The sequence below is a fragment of the Quercus suber genome, unplaced genomic scaffold (assembly GCF_002906115.3).
Source record: "Quercus suber isolate HL8 unplaced genomic scaffold, Cork oak 2.0 scaffold_187, whole genome shotgun sequence".
NCBI lineage: Eukaryota > Viridiplantae > Streptophyta > Magnoliopsida > Fagales > Fagaceae > Quercus > Quercus suber.
In genome coordinates this window covers 961,323-987,271 of record NW_027069645.1, presented here as the reverse complement: position 1 = coordinate 987,271, position 25,949 = coordinate 961,323, and the positions used below count along the sequence as shown (strand labels likewise).

The following is a 25,949-nucleotide window of genomic DNA, read 5'->3' as shown; positions in this document are numbered from 1 at the left end:
CCAATTGAAATCCAATTTTGAATCTAATTGGATTTTAGACTCTTCAATTTTTACACTTAATAATTCATTTGACACAAAATTAAAAATTAAATAGGACATGTGGCACAAAATTGAGAATCCAATTAAAATCGAATTGAATTTTCTCTAAGTTTTAGCTATTAATATATATATATATATATAGATAATTTACTTGGCACAAAAATTAAAAATTAAATGAAACACATGGCGCAAAATTGAGAATCCAATTGAAATCTAATTGAATTTTCTCTGAGTTTTGGCTTTTAATATATATATATATATAGATATATAGATTAAGCCAATATACAAAGGATGCAATCATGCAAGGTGTTAATCAATGAGGCGAGAAAACTTTGGGTCTCTTTTTTAAGTATTAGATTAAAATGCAAAATTCACCCTTTATATTTTACCAAAATTCATTTTAGTTCTCTAACTTTGCTTTCGCTCATTTCAGTCCTTTAAGTTTTAAATTTATTCAATTAAGACTTTTTCCATTTGTTTTTGTTATATGTTGTGGCTAATTGTCCAATTGTTTAATTTTTTCTTCAAATTTTTTAAAATTAAAAATATATAATTTTCCATCAATTTTTTTTTTTTTTTTTATAGAGAGGCCTTAATTGAATAAATTTAAAATTTAGAGGATTAAACTGAACGAAAGTAAAGTTAGATGACTAAATAAATTTTAGAGAAACTTAGAGGTTTTTTTATTTATTTTTTTTTTTTTTACCTATAACTATGATTCCTAAACATTTATTGCTTAACTAGATTATTAGACTTCAAACACTTTAGCCCCTAGTTTTTTTAGAGGTTTCAACCTGAGCGTCTGCACCTAATATAACTTTTATCATCAAATCAAGACACCAATCAGTTTTTGGTGTAGGCGGGGATTGAACCCTAATGTTAGGAGAATTATTGCACCTATAAACCTAAGGGAATGTTTATTACAGGCTGCTTTATTATACATAAAGTGTACACAAGTTTTCTAGAAATGGAATCTTCTAATTCTTCCTAACCCGAATTGATCAATCTAGCCATCAAGCCACCTAGCACAACATGTTTATTCTCGGAGGCAATTACATTTATGTTTCCCAGGCTAAGACTACTCCAAAAGATCTGCACTCTAGCCCAATTGCTTCCCTTCTAGTCACTTCCTCAATTCTAGATCATTCTCTCAAGTTTCCTTTATCCCTTGAACAAGTTTTGAACTAAAATTGTGACTTGAAGTCACATTTTTAGGTTTTTTTTAAATATTTATATATATATATATATATATATTTTTTTTTTTTAATTTTTAACTTGTGTATACAATGTGTGCAACAAGTAGTGTACACTGACAATTACCCTAAGCCCTATGATTTACAGCAATGTTACAAAACAAACACTCACATCCCAACCTGTATGTGTGTGTGCGCATTACTTGCTAAGAGGTCAAATCAAAATCGAGTATCAAAAAGAGGAAATTAACTTGCATTCAGAATCACTTTTTTTTCTTTTTTTTTTTCATTTGCCAACGGAATAACCCTAGAAGTTTTTATTGGAAATACAGAAAGTGTAAACCAATTAAGTTATAAGGCTTTTAGCCTTCACCTTACATTCTTATTCACATATATTTGGAATAATTTATTAATTAATAAGTAATTAATTATTTATCTTAGATATTCATAATCCTTTTTAATATAATTAAATATGATGGCTGATATTAGAAATATTGTAAAATTTTTACATAAGTCTTAGAAACCGTTTTGCACAACTTTTTTTTTTTTTTTTTTTTTGGAGAAAAAAATCAGTATACTTTTTGTTGAATTGGTAATAGTCTAAAACAAAACAACTATAAATATTTGGAGAAATAGACTCCATCCAAACTAATAAAGGAAATAAAAATCTCGTATTATTGGCTAAGGCATGTGCTAACGCATTATCTTACCTATAAGTATGAGATAAAGAAAAGCTCTACAAAGAGGTAGCAGAAGACAACATGACATTAACAATATGACTAGAAGAGGTTGTAACATAACACCGTGTCTAAGAGTGTTAATGGACATTTATAAATCACTCTCAAATAGGAGTGTGTAGAATATCCGCTTGACCCGCCAACCTGCCCGACCCGTAGCCCACTCGCTTGCCTTGTGCGGGTCATTAAGTTAGGTAGTTTGGGTTGGGAGGGTTAGACGCCCAAAATAGCGGATTGGGTTGGATAACAAATTGCAACATTTTCAAACAACTATAACCCAACTCACTCGCTTAATTGTACATAAATAGGGAAAATATATATATATATATATTAGTTCAAATTGATCAACCATATATTCTGTATACAAAGTTAATCAATTCACCTAATCAATTTTTACCTCTAATCAATCAATCCCTTATACAAAATTTAAAAAATCAACATTGAAACCCTAAAATCACTTCTACGTATACTACATAAACTCTGTATTTATAGCCTTCACCTTTAGGCACTTCCTCTCCCTCCCTCTTTCATGTTGTTTTGTTGTTTTCTTCCTCAACCTTTTTGAAACCTCCCTTCTTTTTTTTTTCTTTTTTTTTTTTTAAATTTTATCCCTTCAATTCTTCACCTTCCATCAACTGTGTACTCTCCTAGACAACCATAAAGGTAGTTGTTTTTATATATTATATTGCTTAATGGTTGTATCTATATTTTTATTGAGTATGTTGTTTATCATTTTGATTTGGGTCCCATATAATCTTGTAAATCTTGAGACCATGCATACCATTTTGAAATTTATTTGCTATGTTGGTATGTTATTATTTTGAACCTTGATGTGACTTTGGGAATGTTAAGACTTTGGGTTCGTTGATTTAATTTTATTCAATTGTAAGGTAGCAACCTACTAATTTTTTTTAATTCTTTTTCCCTTTTTGTGGAGACAAGGTCTATTAGAGTGGATATATCTCTTTTTTATTGACCTTATGTTTGTGTTGGAATTGAGATTATTCAATGAAATTAACCTTTAATTTTTTGTGTGCATTAGTTATTTTTTGAGATTATGCAATAATAAATTGTAGATTGTGATAATTTTTTTTTAAAAATAACATTGTTAATGCCAACCCCCACAACTTGCCTAACCCACCGAGTTGAAACTGCCAAAATTTGTAACTAATCCGCCAGATTTAGACTTTGGTGGGTCAGTGGCAGATTGAAAATTTCCCAACCCACTAGTGGCGGATTGGATAGAAATATTGGTTATTACCCGCCCAATCCAATTTGCGCACACTCCTACTGTCAAAGCTAGAATGATATAACCAAATCAATTATATATAGACCAACCTCATTGCAAGCGTTTAGAGGTTTTAGGAAGAAAAAAAAAAAAACCTCCATTCTTCTAAGTTATACTCTTTTCAAAATAAGTAATTGTTTTACTCAATAGTTTAAAATTTTTTCAGGTAGTTGTAATTTTATCAAATATTTTAATAATCAAGCCATATAGTACAAAGTGACATTTCTTAGTATTTCCCAATGAGTCGTTTAGGGTTTTAATTTCCACTCTTCTATTATAACTATTTTTTTTTTTTAAATCATTAATAAGAAAAACTAAGAATAAAATGTGAGGTCTCAAATTAGATGTATTTGCGGGACTTTATTAGTTTGATTATATTAAACTTTAAATTTTTATTTATTTATTTAGGATATTAAATTATTTGTTATAATACTTTTATCCTTGATTGCACGACTTGATGAAAATTCATATGTAGACTCAAAATGTTTAAATAATTAAAACTAAATTATTAAATAAATAGTAATAATTCACTAGGTGGAGTTCTTGACCTTTGTCTATAACTTGTGTCATTTGACACCTCAAAGGACTGCTTGGAGTTGTGAGCCATGTGCCTTCGTCACTTGTGCCTCAATTCTCTTTTCAATCTGTTAATCTCGTGTTGCATGTCCCTATCATTCTTTACATGAGAAATATGGCTTTTCCCTTGAGAGTGGCTTCTATCAGTATGGGTTGTTCACACGCTTCCCTCACGACCCCCTCTTCGTTCAAGGATCACCAACGGATTACCATGCTGAGACCCCCTAAACTCTGCCTGATGCAGATTAACATCTATCTGCTGTGGGTCCATTATTGGCTACTGCAGTGCTCCCCTTCCTTCACAACCGCTGCACTTACCTTTCCCTACAAATAGATCAAGTTCTTCCCACAGACGATACTAATTGTAGGGACTCAAATTGGATTAGTCCTTGAATAGGAATGGGTTTCTAACCCAATAAGCCCAAACAATGAATTTGTAGAGCGTAGGTGCAAGAACTAGTTCTACTACGTAGGAAAAAGTATCATAATAACGGAGCCTAGAAGATTCAAGGTCAACCAGCCAGGAAAATACTATCCTCTGCCTCTTCTTTTAGGAATTTCTGTGATTTCTCCTTTATTCCTTAGGGTTCTCCCCTTTTTTCTCCCTCCTCTCCCTTATATATCAAAACCCTCATCTCCTTTTCACCATACACGTGTAAGTGAACTTCGAGGAACTCTTTCCTATCCCATCTAACACCTCCCAGAACCTTCAATCAGCAACCATAAGGCTGCTTGATTACTGTTCGGCATCACCTCCACATTAATGCGGCCAGAGAGTTAGCTGGGAAGCATTTAATGTGGAGGCAGCAGCTTTAGAAGATATTTGTTATTTCTCTCTGATCCTCCTTTGCTCTGTATTCATTTTTTTAGTTCTAATATGACTTTGCGGAGTACCCTGAATAGTAAGATAGTTACATCTACCTCAGATCATGGTATCCGAGATGGGTTTCATCCTCGGACGCATTTTGGGCCATCACATATGATTTCCATCTCTTCTTCTTGTACTATTCCCACAATATCTTTCTTTAACCATCCTCGACAGATGAACGTCCTCGGATTGGGCCGTTGGGCCATATGCCCATTTCCTATGACTTCAACATTACCTTTTGGATAATCGGCCCCACAACTAGCTTCTTCAATTTTTCTAAAAAAACTATAGCTTCTTCAATTAAATCTAAATATATAGTTACATTAAATTTAATTGTTCTTAAAAAGAATAACAATGTTTGCACTAGAACCACTTGTTTGAATTTAATTAGAAAACCTAATTCACCCCACTTAAAAAAATTTACCTTAATTTTACCACATTTTCTTAACACATACATCACTTAAAAAAGTTTACCTAAATTTTACCACCTTTTCTTAACACATACATCTCAAAAGGATATTGTTAACTAGAATGGTATATATTATCTATACAAGAGTTCATAGAAAAGTACATTATATATATATTTGTTATCATAAATATATGAAAAATTTCTTGCACAACAAAATCTAAAATATTTTTGCAACAAATTTATTTTGAGTTTTGTTGGGTTTAAGTGCATTTTTTTTTTTAATTTAACTTATGGTGTGCTGACATCTCTATTTTTGTGGTAAAAATATTATAAGATTTTGTTGTGGTTGTAAAGAATCTAAAAAGCATTCTTAAATATGAAAAAGTCGTGGAGCCAAATTAATTTATAGGGACAAAAATTACTTACAATAAGAGGATTTTGTATAGTGTATTAAAATAATTTAAAATTCACAATAATGTAACAAGGTCACAAAAAATTATAACTCTTTTTTTAGGCAGTAAATTATAACTCTATCAAATGATATTGTCATACATTTTATTTCAAAAAATAAAGTCAAAAATCATAATATGTACAAATATTTTTATTAAAAAAAAAACACACATAATCATTGAGAAAAATTATTGACAAATATGATTTTTTTAATTAAAAAAAGTGTGTTAAAGCTCATAATTTTGTACTTATTATTATTAACATGTGTTCTTAGGATACTTATTAATAAGATACTTGAATATTTATTATTCCTTAACTAATGTCTTTAGAATACTTTTTCATAGGTTTTGTTTTTTTTTTTTTTTTTTTTTTCTGCCAAGAGTCTTGTATTTCGATTTAAAAAAAAAGAATTTTAACTTATAGCATTCGCTCTTGATAATAAAAAGAGTTATTATCAAGTCAATACACCAATCCAATTTTTGTGTAAGTAAAATTAAGCCCTAAATTTCTTATTTAATATAAAAAATTTTACTAATTAAATTTACTGTAACTCATAGTATGTCAATTAGTTAATATTTCTTAGAATTTTTGACAAAAATATTTAGGTCCAAATGTGGGTACTAAAAAGTCTTATCCTCCCCACCCCCACTAGAACAGAGGACAAACAATTTCTCTACATATCTTGGGAACTAAAAAGTTTTTTTCTTTTTTGGATTTGGAGTACTAAAAAGTCTTATCCTCCCACCCTCCCACCCCCCTAGCACAAGGATAAACAATTTCTCTACATATTGTAACAAGCAGACTTTAATTCCCACGGCAGCTTTTATTTATTTGTTAATAACTCTTATATTAAGACTGGGTCCCACCTAATTATGATTTTAAAACTTTTACAGTAACCTACTTTTCTACCACAAGGACTAAGCATCACCGTCAGTGCTGGTAAAATAAAAGCTATTTCACCGTCTCAAACGTATACTTACTTTTAAGCAACTTTTATGCAATAGTATATAATTATGAAATAAATATAATAAGAGTCATATTAACGAATGTCATAAGATATTAGTTAACAATTCAATTAAAAAAAAATTTATGAGAAAAGAAAAAATAATTAATGATTTGACAACTTTTTTATTTCCTATAAAAGTGATATCAAAACTTTCTTAAAATAGATTTTAGCCAATACTCCAACGACACTAGTTAACATTTTTCATAAATAAATAAATACCACTTCAAACACTTACTGTAGCCTCTGCCTCCCATCAAATTTTTTTTTTTTGGGTACCAGCCTTTTTCAGTGTCAAACCTAGAGTTTCTATTATAAACTCAGTTTTAACTGCTAAGAAGATGAAGAAAAAATATTGAATTCTACATAATTTTAAAAAAATATTCTTCATATTTTTACACTAATTTTTTTTTCAATTTTTTTTTTGAAGAATCGAATTATATGTTTAAACTGTTTTTGACAATGAATATTATTTTTCTTTATTTTAATAATATAAATATATATTGGTAGTTAATTGAGATTATGAAGAATTATGATCATAATAGTGGGTCCAAATCAAGTCTTAAACAAACTTGTATTGAAACGTACTTTGCAACTCTTCCCATGGATCTAGTTTAAGAAAAAAAAATTATGATTATCATCATAATGAAAGTGATCAAATTCGAAGATATTATCTACAAAAGAAATCTTGTGTATGACAATTACATTAGCATTTATTAATATCGATTACTATTTTTATATTAATTTTTTACTTTTAATTTTGTCTTTTAATCTTGACCCTCATCTTAAATGCTTGGCTTTGCTTATGAACAAGATCGAAATAAATTATTGAAGTACCTAAAGAAAAGTAAACCAAACAATGCATAAATTTAGGGAATAACAATATAAGCAGTGGACAGTTACCTTGATACCGAATCCAATCAGTTTAAGAATTGTGGCAAAAAATAAAAATTATGTCACAAGACTTTCTCATTCAAGGAAAAATAAAAAAGCAAAAACAAAAACTAGGCATTTATCGGCCTGCACTGCAGCGGTCAGCATATTGATTCCAAGGCAAAGTCCTAATTGGATTGGATCTTTAATACCAACCAAGGACGTCATGCTGCCGCACAACTTTTTGACTTGTCAAAGCTGACTTCTTATTATAAACTTTTTTTTTACCTTATTTTTCATGTGCATCTTTATATTTTTTTAATTGTGTGTGTTTGTTTCTTTTCTTTTCTTTTTTTGATGGAAAAATTAATAAGATAGTTTTGAAAGAAGTGAAGACTAAATTAATAAATATATGATATGATATATATATATATATAGTGTATTAATTTAGTCTTCACTTCTTTCAAAACTATCTTTATTAATTTTTTTTAAGGAAGCTAACTATCTTATTAATTAGTTAAATTAATTTTTTTAAAGTACAAATCATATTATTTCATATCATGTTTTGACTAAGGGATAAGATTTAACAATAATTTTAAAAAATTAAATTATATTCAAATTTAAAGTCAATTATCAAAAATTTCTAAAATTATATCTCATACAACCCAAGTTTTTGTTGCATGATTTAACAATAATTTAAAAAAAAATTATATTCAAACTAAAATTTTATTATAAAAAATTTCTAAATTTAACTCCCACACATGACACAAACCATGTTTTTTTTTCCCCTCAAGTTGCATCTTATAGTATTAAATTAACATTTTATTAGGATACTTGACTAAGGGATGAGATTAACAATAATTTAATTTAGATATAACTTTATTATCTAAGTTTTATAAATTTAAATTCTACTCCAATTAAAAGTTTATTATCAACAAATTTAGAACTTATATATATTCAGTTATGACTTTTCAATACAATCTCTCTTAACCAATAAGTCATATATAATTAAATGTCACACAATACACCCCATGTTGTTGTTTTTTTTTTTTTTTTTTTTTTTTTTTTTTTTGGAAATTCAACTTACGCTTATGTTTTAATCTAATAAATTCATCTTACTTATTATTCTTTGATTTAAAATTTGCGTGCATGATATTATGTCAAAGGAAATTTACTATAAAGAAACCAAATAATGGACACCCATTTAAGTTCTTGGTTCTTTTATGTAAGTTTTTATTTATTTATTTATATTCCCAATTTTTGAACTCTTTTGTGTATGTTTTGACTTTTAGTTTTTGTTAGTATATTTAATTTGTGAGTGTGTTGAACCCCATGTTGTTATTGTTGTTGTTGTTTTTTTTTTTTTCGAAATGCAACTTACGCTTATGTTTTAATCTAATAAATTCATCTTACTTATTATTCTTTGATTTAAAATTTGTGTGCATGATATTATGTCAAAGGAAATTTACTATAAAGAAACCAAATAATGGACACCCATTTTAAGTTCTTGGTTCTTTTATGTAAGTTTTTATTTATTTATTTATATTCCCAATTTTTGAACTCTTTTGTGTATGTTTTGACTTTTAGTTTTGGTTAGTATATTTAATTTGTGAGTGTGTTGATTTTTTCAATTAGAAAAAATCGGTATTGAGAAACTATTTTGTTTATTATTGTTTATGCTATTTAGGGCATAGATTAAACATAACCCAAATAAGAATGATCAAACTCATTCCGTATCTAATATTAAGAAATTAACACAAAGCACAAAGAGAATTTTAAAATATAAAAATAGATAAACATTGATAAAGTCTAAACTTTAAACAATCAGAACTTAAAGTACTTATTTTTATTAAAATTATTTACTTATTTTATAATTTTTTGAATTTTCTCTCAGATTTGTCTATTTATATATATATATATATATAATCATTATTTCAAGACACTGGTAAATTTCTTTTTTATGTAGACAAGATTCATTTCTATATTTTTTATATTCAGTGATATAAATATTTTACTAATTGAGTTTATTGAAATCCATAATTTAAAACATTTTCTAATCAAGGTTATTGAAACCAGGGACGGCTTGGTGTATTTGGGGCCTTGGACGAAAACTAAATTGAGACATTTTATATATTTAAATGACTTGTTTAAATTTAAAAAAAATTAATATTACTTAAATTCTATTATCTTATTTTAGATGCAAAATTACTAATTGACCACATAGATTTTTTTTTTTTTTTTTTTGGGGAAAAAGTCTATAAACACAAAAAATTTTACAAAACTTTTCACGCCTGTTAATGTAGCAAACTGATAGTAGTAATTAAAAATGTGATATTAGTAGTTGACCTAGATGAGAACTAGTAAAAGTTTACCAACTCAACTGTTGTCAAAAATGTTATGAAAATTTTTGTGTATTGCTTTTTTTTATAGAAGTTTTTTATTCACAATATTTTTACAACAAATCTTAGGTGCTAAGTTGTGACTAGTTATAATTTAAATCTACCATTGAAATTACTTTGTTACCCACCAATAACAACTAGTAATAACCTGATACTTAGGATTTATTGTGAAAAATGTTGTCAACATAGCATTTTTTTTTTCTTTTTCTTTTTCTAGTTTTTCATTTGTTAAAAAAATATTATTTTATTCATTAGCTAATATTTGAGTTTAACTAATTCTATTAGAATGAAAGAAATAACCATATTGGTTAAAATTTGGGACTTTAAGAGCATTAGTATTGGTGGTGCTAAAAATCTATATTTCTATTTTTAACACCACCAAATATAAATTTATGGCTACATTGGTGGAGGCAAAGCCAAATAATTTGGCTCCACAACTACAATGCACCAATGCATGGTAGCTCAAAAGTAAAAATTAAAAATAAAAATTAAAAATTAAAAAAAAAAAAGTATTATTAAATGTTCGTTCACACTGCTTTATATTAAATATATTATTTTATTTATGTGTTCACACTACTTTGTACTTTGTATGTAGTAAATATATTATTTTGTTGGAGTGAATATATTATTATATTATATTATTTATATTATTTTATTGTGTTAAAAACTAAAATGTAAATGCTCTAAGCGACTGCCTCATTCGATTGCCTTTACCACGTAGCACACCTTGATTGAAACTAATCCCAAGTAGAGCCCCTAAACTAATACTATTATAATGGAAAAAATAACCATATTAGTTAAAATTTAGGGGCCTTAAGTAACTACCTCATTCGCTATACTACATAGCACACCTTGATTGCCTAAACCTTGACAGAGTTGTTAAGGTAGGGTTTGTTATACCAAACACAATAAAAAGAACAAATTTGGTAAGATTGGGTGTGTGTATATATATATATATATATATCCCACATTTTAGTAATGATCAATAAAAGAATATATAAATAAGTTCAACCTCTAAATCGAGGGCTTGGGGCTTTTTCTTTTTTCCCTTCAACTCTGTGCAAGTATTCGCCATTCTTCTCATTTCTGTGATTACTTAAGCCAACAGATGTTGGTATTAAAAAATTAAAATTAAAAATGAGAGAGTTATTTTTTAATTAGTCAAGTAATGTACACAAGAATGCCAAATTGTCAAAGCATAAACCAAGTACGATAGGTGGCTCTTTTGTAACTTCAATAGGCACGAATTATTTATATGCAATTCTGGCTGAGAAAACTGTCATATATATCAATTGTGATGAGAATAAAAAGTGAACCAAACGTTCGGCTGAGTCGTTGACATTTACTGCTATATAAAACTAGATTGGGGTTGCACACTTGCACTTGTGGTACAAAATCAAGTATATAATTTGTTTATAACATGGAAAAAATTGGCCTATGCCCTTTTTAAAAAAACAATCTATAATTTTGCCCTCTTTCCCAAACTAATTAGGGAAATGCTCATCTTTTAAAACTCGATTTTTTCAAAATTGAGTTAAGCATTATAGTGGCGTTTTTAAGGAGCCTATAGTGACGTTTTAAGGACCTATAATGGCGTTTTGTAACTCGAACTCCATGAAGTCAAGTTATAGGTAAAAAAAAGAAAAAAAAAATTGCATGTAACTCAACTTCATGGAGATTGAGTTACAAAAAGTCACTATAGGTCCTTAAAACGTCAATATAGACTTCTTAAAACGCCACTATAGGGCTCCAAAATTTTTTTTTTTTTTACTAACTCGATTTTAAGAAAATCAAGTTTCAAAAGAGAGACATTTCCTTAATTAGTTTGGGAAATAGGGTAAAATGCTAGATTTTTTTTTTTAAAGGGACATTTGCCCATTTTCTCATTTATAACACAAACCAAATGCATGAATCGTTTGTTCTTTAAAGTGCCTACTTTTTTCTTTCCTGCTTTTTTTTATTTTTTTTAAATACTAAATATTTTAACACACACACAAAAGAAGAGGGTAGAAGGCTTTAAAGATCTTTCCTGCTTAATTTGCTAATATATGAAAGACAAAATAATACACAATACCTTCTCAAAAATAAATAAATAAGTAATAATATTGTATACTAAAATAATGTATCTGTTTGTCTTTCTTTATAATAATACTAAATTTAATATTTTGGTTTCTAAAAATATTGAAACTATCCTTTAATTTTTTTNTGGTTTTGGAGCTTCTTTGGCTGTTGCTCAATTTGCAGCCTAAATACTATGAATGTAGTTTTAGGAAGACATAGCACAAATATACAGTAGATGACTAAAACAAGGAAGAAACATGAGTATTCTAATGCGTGTGCGCTACAAACACATTGACTTGACTTTTCAATATTCCTTAGCAAGATTCTTTTTATATACGCATATGCAGGTCCATAAATTTTAACAATCCATCGTTTTATTTCAATTACTACGATAGTCAATGGGGAAAAAAATATATTTGTATTTTGCTAAAGCCAATATTAGTTTTTTAAGGCTAGTGCAGTAAAAAAATATTCTGGTGTAAGGGGGGATTAATGAAGTATTCAACGACTTTTTTTTCTTGGTCATAAACTTTGTCCCTTTTATAAGACACCAGAATAATCTTCACCAACTGTTTTTTTAGGTTCCATACTTGCTCGCAAAGTCTAGAATTTTTTTGTTCATCAAAAGAAAGAGTGTAGAATTTTTTTGAAGTAGTCTAACCAATAAAAGAAAAAGTATAAAGTACTATACTTTATAATAATTGATTGATTCATTAATTGTCGTTCATATATTCTCTTTCACTTTCTATACATTTTCTTGAGCATCCTTAACACTAAAAAGGGTATATGTTAAATTTTAGCATCAAGACACCAAAAAATCAACTCCATCAAAACTTTCAAATTGTAAAATTTTAGGCATACTTGCACAGTGAGCTTGTATTAATACAAGCTCACTGTAGCCTAAATTGTAAAAAATAAAAAAATAAAATTGTTTTTTATTCTTATGTTGGTGAGGTGATTAGCTGGTTGTTTGTGTTGAGTTGTTTTATTATTATTTTAATGAGTAATTTATATTATTTAAATAAAATGGTAAAAAATATAGAAGTTTTGATGTTTGATGTATTTTAAAGTAGGATGGAATAATAAATAAAGTAGATTTTTGAAGTGTTAAATGTTAAAAATTTTAACATTCTTAATAAGGATGCTCTTAGATGGAAGCATGTATGTCAAACTTTAAAGCAAATTATGATTGATACCTCATTTGGATCACGTTGATACGATAAAGTTAGGTAAGATTAACAGATTAAGATAGGGGTAAGGGTAACCCAATAGTACGATGAAGTTTGATGGTGTTTTAGCAATAATAACATGCTGAAAATATGTCTAATTTCCTAAATAAATAATCTAACAGAAAATGCTGCACAACTATCTTTATAATCATTAAGATAATATGTAGATTGGTACACAATAAAACAAATATTAGTAAAAAGATTATGTAAAAATGATACATACGAATCACAACTTAACATCCTAACAAATTATGAATTATTAACATGCTTTTTTATTTTATTTACATTATTGTACCCTTTTTTTATTGTAATTTACATTATTGTACATTTTTTTTGTATAGGAAAATAGTGAGGGAGGTGGGAATTGAAGTTTATATTCACATCATTTAAGCAAAAATCTTTTCCCAGAAAAAAAAATATATTGTTCCGATTAAAATGCAAGGAAAAAGTTCTATTTTTTGTTTTAAATTATATATTAATTCATACCTAATCTTCTTCTACCATATAACTTTTTTGTTTGTTTTTTTCACTAACCATTCTCTGTTTAATCATTTTATCTAACATGTGTTTTTTGAGAGATTATTTAACATAACTTTGCTAATACCGTAATACTAATGACGATTTGATGGTTATTTGGGGTAGTAAAGTTCTCCACGACCTCCTCTTAGCTTATCTCAAAAAGTTAGAAGATTCGTACGCTATCAAAGATCAATATAATTGGGCTACCATTGAACACGGCTTAATTTTGCATAATTCCATGGGCTTAAGAGGCCATGACAGACCAGAGAAAATACTATCCAAATTAAATATAACAAAATATCAATAATCTCCAAATCATCTTCTTCTTTTTTTGCTGAATAATCTCAAGTGAGGTTTCAATATTTTAGAAATCCCATATTTTTTTTGGTGAAGATGGAAATTATAAAAAAACTAAACAGAGGAAAAAGTCTCAGGACAACGCCTGTTAACATACAGACCAGAATTATCAAAATCTAAATCAGATTGAAGCTCCTGAGGGGAGACTTCATACAAACAAAAATTTGCAGGTTGCTGCACTCCCATTCGAGCTAGCTTGTCTGCGCAACGGTTCACCTCTCTGTAACAATGCCTTACTCGGATCTGAGGAAAATGGACCTCAGAGGGATAGTCCCTCCCTCACAGCCCATAATTCTGCCACAAAACTCGTGGTAATTCCGATTTTTCTAGAGAACCCAAACAGCCAATTACCATTCTCATCACGAAGAACCCCACCACACCCTGCTGGTCCAGGATTCCCTGAAGACGACCCGTCGGTATTTAGCTTTACCCACCCTCTGTTTGGCCTCTCCCAGCGAATGGCTCTGAGGATCTGTCTGTGTTCAGTCACCGTGTTGATGCCACAGTGGATGAATTCACGAGCTCTTTGGATAATCTCAATGTGTGTGTTGAGAGACACGGGTTTTTTTTGGAATAAAACTAGATTCCTTTTCTGCCATAATATCCAAATAGCAAAAAGAAAAATGGTATCCCAGTGAAGTGGAGAGGTTACCTTTGCATTCTTAGTCATCCATATTTCCAACTCCTCATTGAAAAACCCCATATCATTTCTTGCTACACCTAAATTGAATATTTATTTACAATAACCACTGCATTCAACTTTTACCTTTTTCTCAGATATTTTTTTAACATCTATCTATGCAATCATCTATAGTAGAGACTAAAATTTCCAAGAATTATCATATGATTTTAAATTCATCAAGTACCTCAAGCCTATAAACAAAAAGAAGGCATAATTTATTTCTTTTTTTTTTCATTTCACCATTCCACAATAAAAGCAAAAACACATTTCTAGTGGCAGTTTTGCAATAACTTGGACAAGTAATGTAGGAGCATAACCAAAAATTATTTCAATATTTCATTTTAGATTTTCAGTGGATAATTTCATATTGTAACGTAGTTATTTGTAGATCAGTATCTGAGTTTGGTTAGGATTTGAAAAGGAAAAAGTATCTCTTATGCCCGAATAAACGGATCCATCATTTGCACGGGCCCCCTGTGGACGGACCTGATGTAGACGGGCCGGATATGGACGGGGTGAAGAATGATGGGCTAGTTATCCATGGGCCTGCTGAGCCCCTAATGAGGGATATTTTGGCCCTAGAAGAAGGGCCCAAATAGAGTCCTTGCGCTAGTAGAACTCCGGAAATCTTGTATACTTGGTAAAAATCTTCCGCGTAAGGAGGAGACTTATTCATCACGTTTAGGATTCTACAAGAAGAGTCCTATAAGGAAAAGACTTCCGCGTCAAGGAAGGGATGTCAATCCCAAGCCACTATAAAAGCCTCAATACCCTCATAAGCCAAGGTACGCATAATTAACCCCTCTCTAGCACTCTAGAGTTGAAAGAAGTTCTAACTTGACCTTCGGAGGGTATTTGGCCGGCATCACACCGGTGCTCTCTGCGAGGTCTTTTCCTTTTTGTTGTGCAGGTGTTGTTTTGAGCGTACAAACGTCGTGCAACTCACTGGTGAGATTTTCGACATCATCAGGATTAGTTGTTTGTCTTTTTTTTTTTTTTTTTTTTTTGGAAAAGAAACTGAATTCTCATAAACAGGCAAAATGCGTACAAACGTCGTGCAACTCACTGGTGAGATTTTCGACATCATCAGGATTAGTTGTTTGTCTTTTTTTTTTTTTTTTTTTTTTGGAAAAGAAACTGAATTCTCATAAACAGGCAAAATCAAATACAAAGAGCATACATAACACATCAACATCAAACAGAACAGTAACAACATAGACCAAAAACAAAGAACCCCGCCTAGATCAATCCCTCTAATTTAAGCAAATCAAACAAAAAACCTGGGATCTCACTCCTCCAAACAGCTTTTTTCTCTAGATTTTTTGGCATGTTGGGCAAGTTCATGGGCTATCTTATTGCTGTTCCTGTCAATGTGTCTGACTTTTGCCACTTGAAAGCTGCCACAAACCTGCTCAATACCTTTAATAATGTGGCCAGCCACCCCCCAACATCCATGGTTTCAACAACTTGGATAGTTAGGACGGAGTCACCTTCAACAATGATTTTCTCCAAGCCCAGTTCTTTAGCCAAAACTAAGCCTTGTTCAACTGCAATTGCTTCAGTTTCCTTAACAGAGTATCTTCCTGGAAGGGGCATAGACACAACAGCTATCACTCTTCTATTCCAATCTCGAATTAACAAACCCACCCCGGATTGACCATTGGTCAACGGAATGGCTCCATCCACATTTATAGTGTAGAAACCCACTGGTGGAGGTTCCCATTGTTGCTTCTTGTTCACTTTGTGCTTCGCCTTCAAGCTATTTACATCTTTGTGGTCTTCAGTCATACGAATTGCAGACCCCCAAATATGAGCTGCTAGTTCTCCATTTTCCTCATAAATTACCTGGTTCCTATTTAACCAAATCTTCCAAGCCACACCAAAAAACTTCTCTAGATCCCTTTGGGTTCCTTGTTGGAGAATTTCAATGGCCATATCTGAGACATCTCTATTGATATCCATCATGCAAATGGGGTAGTCCTCCCACATCTTCCACACACAACCAACTACATCACATTTAAAAATGGCATGCTCAACAGATTCTATATCATCTTTACACAGTGGGTAGATAGGTTCTACTTGGACTCCTCTTTTATTTAAATTTAGCATTGTGGGGATTGCATCCATACATAGCCTCCAAGAAAAAATCTTACCTTTGCAATCGAAGGTTCATTATGGTTGTGGCATTATGGTTTGGAGAATGATGCCCTTTGGAGGAGGGTCATTCTTTATCCCCTACTTCTGTCATTTCTTTCCCTTGGAATTTGGTGTAGCAATCGAAGGTTCCTCCTTGGGTAGCTTTTTTCTATTGGATTGCGGTATTAGGCAAGATTCTAACTATAGATAATCTTCGGAAGAGGCATTTTGTTGTTCTTGAGTGGTGTTTAATGTGCAAAAAGTGTGGGGAATCTGTAGATCATCTCCTCCTTCACTGTCTTATAGCATTTGAGATGTGGAGTATGATCTTTTGCTTGTTTGATATTTGTTGGGTGATGCTGCAAAAGGTAGTGGATTTGTTGTATTATTGGTCTTTCAATTTCAAGGGACATCGTAATATAGTTATATGGAGGATTGTGCCGCACTGTTTGATGTGGTGTATCTAGTGGGAACGGAATTCTAGAAGCTTTGAAGGTCACGAACAATCCATTCTTGAGTTTAAGTCTTTTTTCTTTTTTTCTCTTCTCGAATGGTGTTTTGTTTTACCATCTTTTTCTTGTATTTCCCTTCCTGTGTTGCTTGATCATTGTAATTTGGTTTCTTGATGTTTTTTGCCTCTTTCATACATTTCCTATGTACAGGGCTATGTTCTTTTAATAAATTTTTTATGTTAACTTATCAAAAAAAAAAAAAAACTATTTTGTTACTTTGAATTTGTTTGTTGCTTTAGATTTTCGCTGACCTTAAATTTACTAACAAGTATAAATTAATTTGTTTGTTTCTTCTATTCTATTGCTTATGAAATATTGATTTTGAATTATAATGGCGAGTTTAATTTAGGCGTATGCCTATTTTTTTCTTTTTTTTTTTAATTTACATATTTAGGTTATAATTTATCAAACTTAATTATATATATTTATATATAATTTTTTTAAAAAAAAATTATTTGACCCTGCAGTTCAACTGATGACCTACTAGTTGAACTAGTGACCCAGCTCATAGACCGAGTCAACGATTGGTCCAAGTTTAATAACTATGGATTATACTGATTCTACACATTGATATTGTTGTTCCAAATGAGTCTAATGTGATGGAATTCAATGTTTTTCTTTTCTTTATGCTCCTAAGGTGATTACAGACTTCAAGCAAGTGTTAATTGTCAGCATTTTAATCCACCAATTAGGCCTGTCCACAGGTCGGTCCGAGTTGGGTTTGTATCCAACCCGAAACCGACCCGATCACTTCGAGTCTCCTAAACATGGACCCGCTGCCGACCCGCCGATGGCAACAGTTCGGGTGGTCGAACGTCAAAGTTTTCCCGTCGGTTTCTGGTCGGGCTCGAACTGTGTGAATCACGCCAAATTTTTGCCAAAATATGCTTATTTTTGTTGGATCTGATCGGATTTCAAAGAGATCTTGGCTGATCTCAACAAGATTAGGCCGAACTTGAAGAGATCTTGGCAGAACTCAATGAGATCAAGCCCAATCTCAAAGAGATCAAGCCAAATCTCGACAAGATCTCACCGGATCTCAACAAATCGAACAAAATCATACCGGCGAACTACTTCAACCTATAGAGAAAGTTATTTCCAGTGTGTTTTTCGATCAGGTTGGTTGAAATCGGTTTTCCATGCTCTAACCCATCAACCGACCCGCCAGTCTCGAATTTTGGTATCAAAGATTTGCGACCAATCGTCGCCAACGTCAAGTCGACCAATTCTCGGGCCAGATCAGCCAGGTTCGACGAGTGGTTCAAGTACCAGGTCTAGTTGGACACCCCTACCACCAATACTTTAAAACTCAAGATCAAGCTTTTTTAAACCAAGGGAGTACAATGTGAGAGCATAACCAAAAATTATTTCAATATTTCCTTTTAGATTTTCGGTGAATAGTTTCATATTGTAACAAAGTTATTTGTTTAGTTTAAATTGGCATCTAAGTTTGGTTAGGATTAGTTGTTTATTATCTTTTGTTTGGAATCATTAGAGATGCTTAGGATTATCATATTAGTATTTGAAAGTATTTGAGATTGTTTAAGAGAATTTATCCTTATCATTGTGATTCTTGGAAACTACAAACTCAAGATGATTATTTTCAGACTATGATTATTATTATTCAAAATATATTCCTGGAAACTACAAACTCAAGATGATTATTTTCAGACTATGATTATTATTATTCAAAATATTCTACAGAATATTTTGAATAAAAGATAATGATGATTGTTTGGTGGTGAGTCCAAACACCTTTAGGTGGGAAGCCTAAGTTCTAGGGTGGGACTAATCTAGGTGGGAAGCCTAGGTTGTCCTGCATCAACAAGTAAGCTTGAGTTCAAAATTCAATTACCCAGTAACCATATAGTAATTCAAAATAATTAAGTAAAAAACCAAACTACATCTCTTTGGAAATTTAAGGAAAAAAAATGGCATCCCAAGAAACAGAAGTCAACGCAAAATGGAGATCGAAACAAAAAGAGAATCCAGATATCCAAATGCTACCGATAATGAAAACTACAAGATTGGCAGCACAATACAATTTATCAACCCTCTGACTCACTTCCTACCATGAGTCCTCACAGCCTGCCTATTCCTCTTCTTGGCACCAGATTTTGTAACTTTGAGGCTCCTGTGCACAGCACTCAACCTAGCTAGGGCGGCCTTCTTTAGATCTGGCCTGTAGTAATTATCTCCCACCTGTGATGGGTTAAACAGTGATTTTAAGAACATAATCTGGCATTAAAGGTTACAATATAGATAGATGCTAAAAAAGACAATGATTTTGATAATTCAAGGTTATAATGGGAGAAGGAGAATTTGAATTTCGAAAAAGACAATGATAGGAGAGTATAATGTAAATTATAAGCTCACCAAATTTCTTAATAATACCATAAGGAACATTTCAACCAATAGCAGCCTACCTACATCAACTAATATTATGCTATAGACAAGATACCATTCAATTTGTTCATCCAACAAAAAAATATACTGCTCAATAAAAAATTGTTGTACAGTTGAAGCTCAGAAGCCAAGCGTAACAAGAGTATTTCATTGAAAAAACCATAAAGTATGGTCTTCTTACATGTTAGAGGCTCATCACTGCAGGAAAAAATAATATTTTGGAACCTTTGGGGACATTGAATAATCTATATAAAGGCGACCATGATCACAAGAAGCATAAGCTTGATCGGGATCTATATATGCAACTAACAGGAATGATGCGAATTACATATTATGACCAAACATATTTCTGAAGTTATAAAATACGTGAACATTCCCATAAATGACAGGATCTAGCTTGTAAAATTACCTGGTTTGCCACTGCATTTGCCATCCTGCGGAACTCCTTTTTCATGACAGACTTGTGAAGCAAAGCTGCAGGCTTGTTCTGTTTCTTGGTCTTGGTTGTAGCAAGCAACACAGATTGATCTTTGCCCTCAGGTTGGATGGTCACTGTTTTCTTGTTTGCCAAACCTGACACATAAAAATCAAAAAAACCATTTCATACTACAAAACTACAAATAATAACCCAAAATTACTCCAAACCCAAAAATATGGAGGGCTGAAGTCCTGCTAAGAAACACAAGAGAAGACAATTTCACGAATTCCCTAAAGACTAGCAAAACAAAACAACAAAATTTAAATAAAGAGAGAAGGCTCAAATATCTAATGGCATTTTTCAATAACACAACTTAAAAGTAACACTTTAGGAGTCTATAGGCAAAACATAGGGTATCTTTGGTTCCACACCAGAGAGAAAAAAGATTTTGTTCTTTTTTGAACTCCAGGAAGACAATTATTCTCAGATAACAGACACCAAACAAGTCCACAGTTTCCCAAAACACATTGCAACAACATATTTTATAAAATGAAATATATGCATATATTGATGAGTGAGTTTCAGCACCAAAGAAAGGGGGAAAAGGAGATTCAAACTAATGACTGCCACTTCATGCGGTATAGTCCCCAGTCGATTACAGTATCATTGAGATTTTCTAACTAATAGAATTAGAAGCGCGTACACACATTTTCTAATTAAAAAATCAAAGTAAACATCAAAATGTTAGAGAAGGGTTTATTATCCAGAATATAGACAGCAGAAAATGTAAACTCGAAAGATGTAGATTAAAACATCATTTATCAATACTTTTCACCTCTACTCTATGTCACAAAAAAACCATTTACTTTGATCTAACAAACCCACTTCCTCAAACCATGTGTTTCCTTTTCTTTCCCTCTATCTTCTCCACCATGAACATGAAATTAAATAATAGTCATCTTCACCAACATATAATTTCTATTCAGACAATCACATTCTTAAATACTTCTTTATATAAATGGTTCTTTCCAAGATTTTGTACATTTCCTTAGGCCAAATCCTTGAAATCTGCACAAAACAAATATAATACGCACTATTATCCACCCATTCCCTCAGAGACCAAACACTAACCCCTCAAAACAAAACAACGCAACAACCAAAAAAATAAACTGTTCTATTCCTTTTATCTGCACCTAGATTAGAAAGCTAACAACAAAAAATTAAACCTTCAGTGTCAAACCATTTATTTCTCTTCATTTCCAAAATCCAAACATTTATTTCTCTTCATTTCCACACAAACCACCCTAAAACATGCACTGTTCTCCTCCCATTTCCTCAAGAAACCAGACAATGTAACCCCTCAAAGCCAAACAACAAAAAATCAGACAGTCGTTACCTCACAATCAAATAATCTCCAAACCAAACAAAATCCCAAATCAAATACACTACTTTACCTTCATTTTCCCACGAAGCCCCTAAAACAGAGCAATGCTTTCCTCAAAAATGAATCACTGCAACCCCTCATGACCAAACAACACTACTAAATAAAAAGCTTCTATTCCTTTATCTTTAGCTAAATTTCTTAGAAACCTTTTTTTTATGACATAGGAGAACTTCACTCAAATTAGTTGCACTTCGCAGAGCATACTGTACAACAATCCTCGCTATTAATCAAACTCCTACGGGCAACTGACCCCACCCGCAAGAACCAATTACCAGGTAATCCAGGGGTTTTTCACCCCTGACAGGCTAGGCAATTTATCCTCATGCCCAGGAGGCGCTTCTTAGAAACCTAACAGCAACAAAATTGAACTTTCAAATTAAAATCATTTCAACACCAAAAAAATAAATCTTTATGCTCTGTTCTCTTCCCATTTCCTCAAAACCCAAACAAAACTATATAAAAGCAGCAAGATCACCTGACATAAAAAATTTCCAACATTATCCAGAACCCAATCTTCCATTCCTTTATCTTCACCTAACTTCGTCGGAAACAACAACAATATCAACCAAACCTTAGTCCCAAAAATGAAACTTTCAAAGAAACAAAGCAACATTAAATCATACTGTCATAACCTCACAATCAAATAATCTACAAACCAAAACAAAATCCCCAAATCAAAAACACCCCTTTCCCTTCATTTTCCCACAAAACAAAAACTCCAAAATAACCCATTGTTCTCCTCCCATTTCCTCAAAACCCAAAACCCTTTCCCAACACTATTCAAAACCCAACCATGCCTTAGTACCAAAACTAAACACGCTCAGAAACCATGCAATAAAAAATCAACCTGTCCGCACAATCAAATCAAACATAATTCCCAAATCAGAAACACCCCCCCTTTGCCTACATTTTCCAACTGTTCCCAATCCATTTCCTCAAAAACCCCAAACAAACACACAGCAACAACGACTTAAAACAAAAACAATTCCATCACTATTCAGAACCATATAACTTGCAAAAACTTTCTCGTGAACCAAACAGAATAATAGAGAGAGAGAGAGAGAGTGAGACCAGAGTGCTTGTAGGAGTTGAGGTTGTAGAGATTGTTAGGCTCCTTGCTGAACTGAACGCTGGCGGTTCCATTCCCAAACTCCTTCACCAGAAACGAGTTGTTCTTCTTCACTATCTCCCATATCAATTGCCCTGGTACTGCTGCCATCCTTGTCCTGCACTTCACCCACACAAGATCCAAACTCAATTTCCAAAACCCAAATAAACAAACACAAAATGCACAGAGAGAGAGAGAGAGAGAGATAAACCTGCTAGGGTTTTTGATCTGCTTCGCGAAGAAGATGGTGGGAGATTTGGGAGAGGTTGGGTTTATGTTGCTATTTATATTCAAACCCTAATTTTTGTTTTTCTTTTTGTTTGGACCGGAGGGGTACGCTTCTTTGTCTTATATTACGCCTATGTCCTTTACTTTCTACGACGAGAATTGGAATTTGATACGACCAACTGTTCCATTTCGTCGTAATAAGAAAATTTTTTTTTTTTACTTTATTTTTTTGTTTTGTAAAAACAAGCAAAAATATAATGTTTGCAATATAATTCCAAATGTGTGAAATTCAATAAACTATACATATTTATTTTAAGGATGGTTTCAAATTAAACAATATAATTCCAAATGTGTGAAATTCAAAATTAATTCTAATTAAATCTTATAATTTGATTATTTTAGATCAAATCTTAGACTTTTGAGGTTGTACCATTTGAGTTTTAATTGAAGTGTTTAAATTGATATGAGTTAAAATATAGGATTTGATTTACACTAATAAACCTATAATGTTTGATTTATTAAAGCTTAAATTTTAAAGTTTAAATTTAAATTAATTAGACTTTAGGATTTAATTTGGAATCATCCTCCAGACAACAAATTTGGGGAAAAGCCTAATTATTGATAACCTTTGGAACATATATTGGTTTGCGATAAACTAGTTTTTCATATATAGAACAGTTGGATTAAACCATTGACCATCTACTTATTCATTACACCTTAAAGAGTATGATATTCTCTTTGTTTAGGGTTTACTAGGTTATGCCAAAAGGTGTTGTGGTAATGCTACAGTTTGGAGCATGATCCTTCATTATATCATGTGGGGTATTTGCTGAGAACAAAATACTTAGATATTTGTGGGTTGTGAAAGATTTGAGTAATGACTTAACTTTCAAAATCGAATTTAGAGTTTAACCATGGACTTTTGGGTTTGATTTGAAGTTTTAATTTATGTTTAAATGTTCAAATTGATATGTTTTAAAAAGTACAAAGTTTAATTTGAAACTAACAAAATTTTATGATTTAGTTTACAAGAGTCTTAAAATTCATCAAAATAGATCAAACTAAATATGTGTCCAAGGGTTGTTTTTCAAATTGCCACTCGTCGGCAATTGATTGGCCTTCCTTATTGATCATGATTTAGTTCAAGGAGCTGAATTCACTGTTGGGGATATTACACAAAGTAATAATGGAAGAACAAGATTAATACAAAAGACAAATAAAAAATAGATAATTTAGAGGCACTATATCGTTTCCCTTAGACAATATTTGCCCCATATACTATTGTTGCTAAAGGGTTATCATAAATTTGTCCCCAGGATACAGTCAAGATGTTGGGTTTTACATATAACAATTCTAGAGAATAACCACAAGATTTCTTTTGTTTCTCTCTAACTTACTATTTTGTGAACACAAACTTCTATTTATACCCATAGGGTTATATTACATCAAAAAGCACGTATGGAGAGTTAAAATATTTCATAAAACTGTTCACAAGGTTTGAAACCTCTTCAAACTCTCTAAATAGTCACTAGAAAAATTTACAAAAAAATCCTGATTTTCGATTTTTGATTGGTCGAAAATTCCTTTCAACCGGTCGAGTTCTCTTTTCAATCAGTCGAATAAGAATCGAGCAACGATCAAGACATCCAAAAACTCCACGATTTTTTCTTTACTATTTCGACCGATCGAACCAAAGTTTCAACCAATCGAAAATGCTTAACTTTGAATTTTCACTTAGAAAATTCCAAAACTTGAATTTTCACTTTATGAAACAATATTCTCCAAACTCAAACATCATTATTATAACCTATCCATGTGTATATCTATATATACAACATTCACCACTCTCATCTACATGGTTGGAGAAATAGGTTAGCTATGCATCTTCGTGTATCACAACACTTCACAAAGTCTTCAAAACAAAGGAATATGGCAAGCTTGCAAGATTGAAACAAATTATGATGTTAGCTCTAGAACAAAGGATATTTGTAGTTAGTGTAGTGAAGGGAAAACGGTTATTTTATGTTTGGTATACTCATAAACTTAGGAAAGTTCTTAAAGGTTTGTTTTTGAATGTATGGTGATACCTAAATGCAAATGCAATTTTATAAATCTCTCTGAGCCGCTTCAAGTTTGTTGGTCTTTATGTTTACTCCCTCCTCCCCTTTATAGATTTATTGGTGTCACTAAAAATATATATGTTGAATGAGGGGAAAATATATTGTATTTGTTGGACATGTTAGCAATTGCTAAGCATTTTACACTAAAAGAAAGGGTAAATGTTGTTGATTTTTAAGTATAATGTAGCTACTTGGCCAAAGGCAACAAAAAATGTTTTTGTAAGAGGGAACTAGTATGTAACCCAATTGTAGCAATGTTAATGATGTTAGTTTAGGTTATAAAACATATAAAATATTGGTTTGACCAGAACATTTGAAGGTACTAAAATTGTTTTTTCTTACAATTTTCATGATATTGGTTATGCCAAATTTCTCATTACATTGCAATTATGTATATAATTTTGAAAATCACTATTGGCCACTACATATACAGTATTAATTCACAATCACTATCCATGAAATTCTACTAAATACAACACAAAATAAAGAATAAATTGGTCCAATCGTATCTCCTAAATTGAATAGGGATAGGTGCATAGGATCATTCAGCTCAATTACAATTTTTTATATTCAAGATCTTGACATACAAAATATCTTAATAGAAATAGCATAAAAAAAATATATTCATTAGTTCAGAGAAAAAATAACTGGCAAAAATCTAAAGAATTTAATTTGTATGGAAAGCCAACAAAAGCAAAAGTCAACTTTGAATCTAATTAAACTCTCTCTCTCTCTCTCTCTCTCTCTCTCTCTCTCTCTCTCTCTCTCTCTCTCTCTCTCTCTTCTCTCTCTCTTTATATATATATATATATATATATATATATATTGAACTCCTCGTTTTCTATATTGAATTAACTCACTTTACGCAAAAATTTATAAACTTAAATTAGATAA

At 31.3% G+C, this 25,949-nt stretch overlaps 1 protein-coding gene and 1 non-coding gene across 3 annotated transcripts; both read right to left on the bottom strand.

Annotated features, from left to right (window-relative positions):
* Nucleotides 1-19,165: 19,165 nt before the first annotated feature.
* Nucleotides 19,166-23,031, bottom strand: LOC112041021 (large ribosomal subunit protein eL28y). Of its 2 annotated transcripts, none has more exons than XM_024073938.2 (4): nucleotides 22,919-23,031; nucleotides 22,671-22,825; nucleotides 20,147-20,310; nucleotides 19,166-19,533 (listed from the first exon to the last, which is right to left on the bottom strand). In XM_024073938.2, exons 2-4 carry the CDS (start codon nucleotides 22,816-22,818, stop codon nucleotides 19,393-19,395), a joined length of 453 nt encoding a protein of 150 aa, XP_023929706.1. In that variant the 5' UTR covers nucleotides 22,819-22,825; nucleotides 22,919-23,031; the 3' UTR covers nucleotides 19,166-19,392. The 2 variants fall into 2 exon arrangements, with proteins under 2 accessions (XP_023929706.1, XP_023929707.1); XM_024073939.2 differs by having other exon boundaries at nucleotides 22,671-22,830; nucleotides 22,919-23,030.
* Nucleotides 19,853-19,942, bottom strand: LOC112018043 (small nucleolar RNA R24). The gene has a single exon (XR_002883577.1). It is a non-coding gene; the product is annotated as a small nucleolar RNA R24 (small nucleolar RNA).
* Nucleotides 23,032-25,949: the final 2,918 nt, after the last annotated feature.

Bases quoted from the DNA above. Each gene is read 5' to 3' on its own strand.
- LOC112041021 (XM_024073938.2), bottom strand. From the start codon at position 22,818: ATGGCAGCAGTACCAGGGCAATTGATATGGGAGATAGTGAAGAAGAAC. The intron at 20,311-22,670 runs GTCTCACTCTCT...TTTATGTGTCAG, and splicing joins CAACTCCTACAAGCACTCTG to GTTTGGCAAACAAGAAAACA. The intron at 19,534-20,146 runs GTAATTTTACAA...AACCCATCACAG, and splicing joins CAAATGCAGTGGCAAACCAG to GTGGGAGATAATTACTACAG.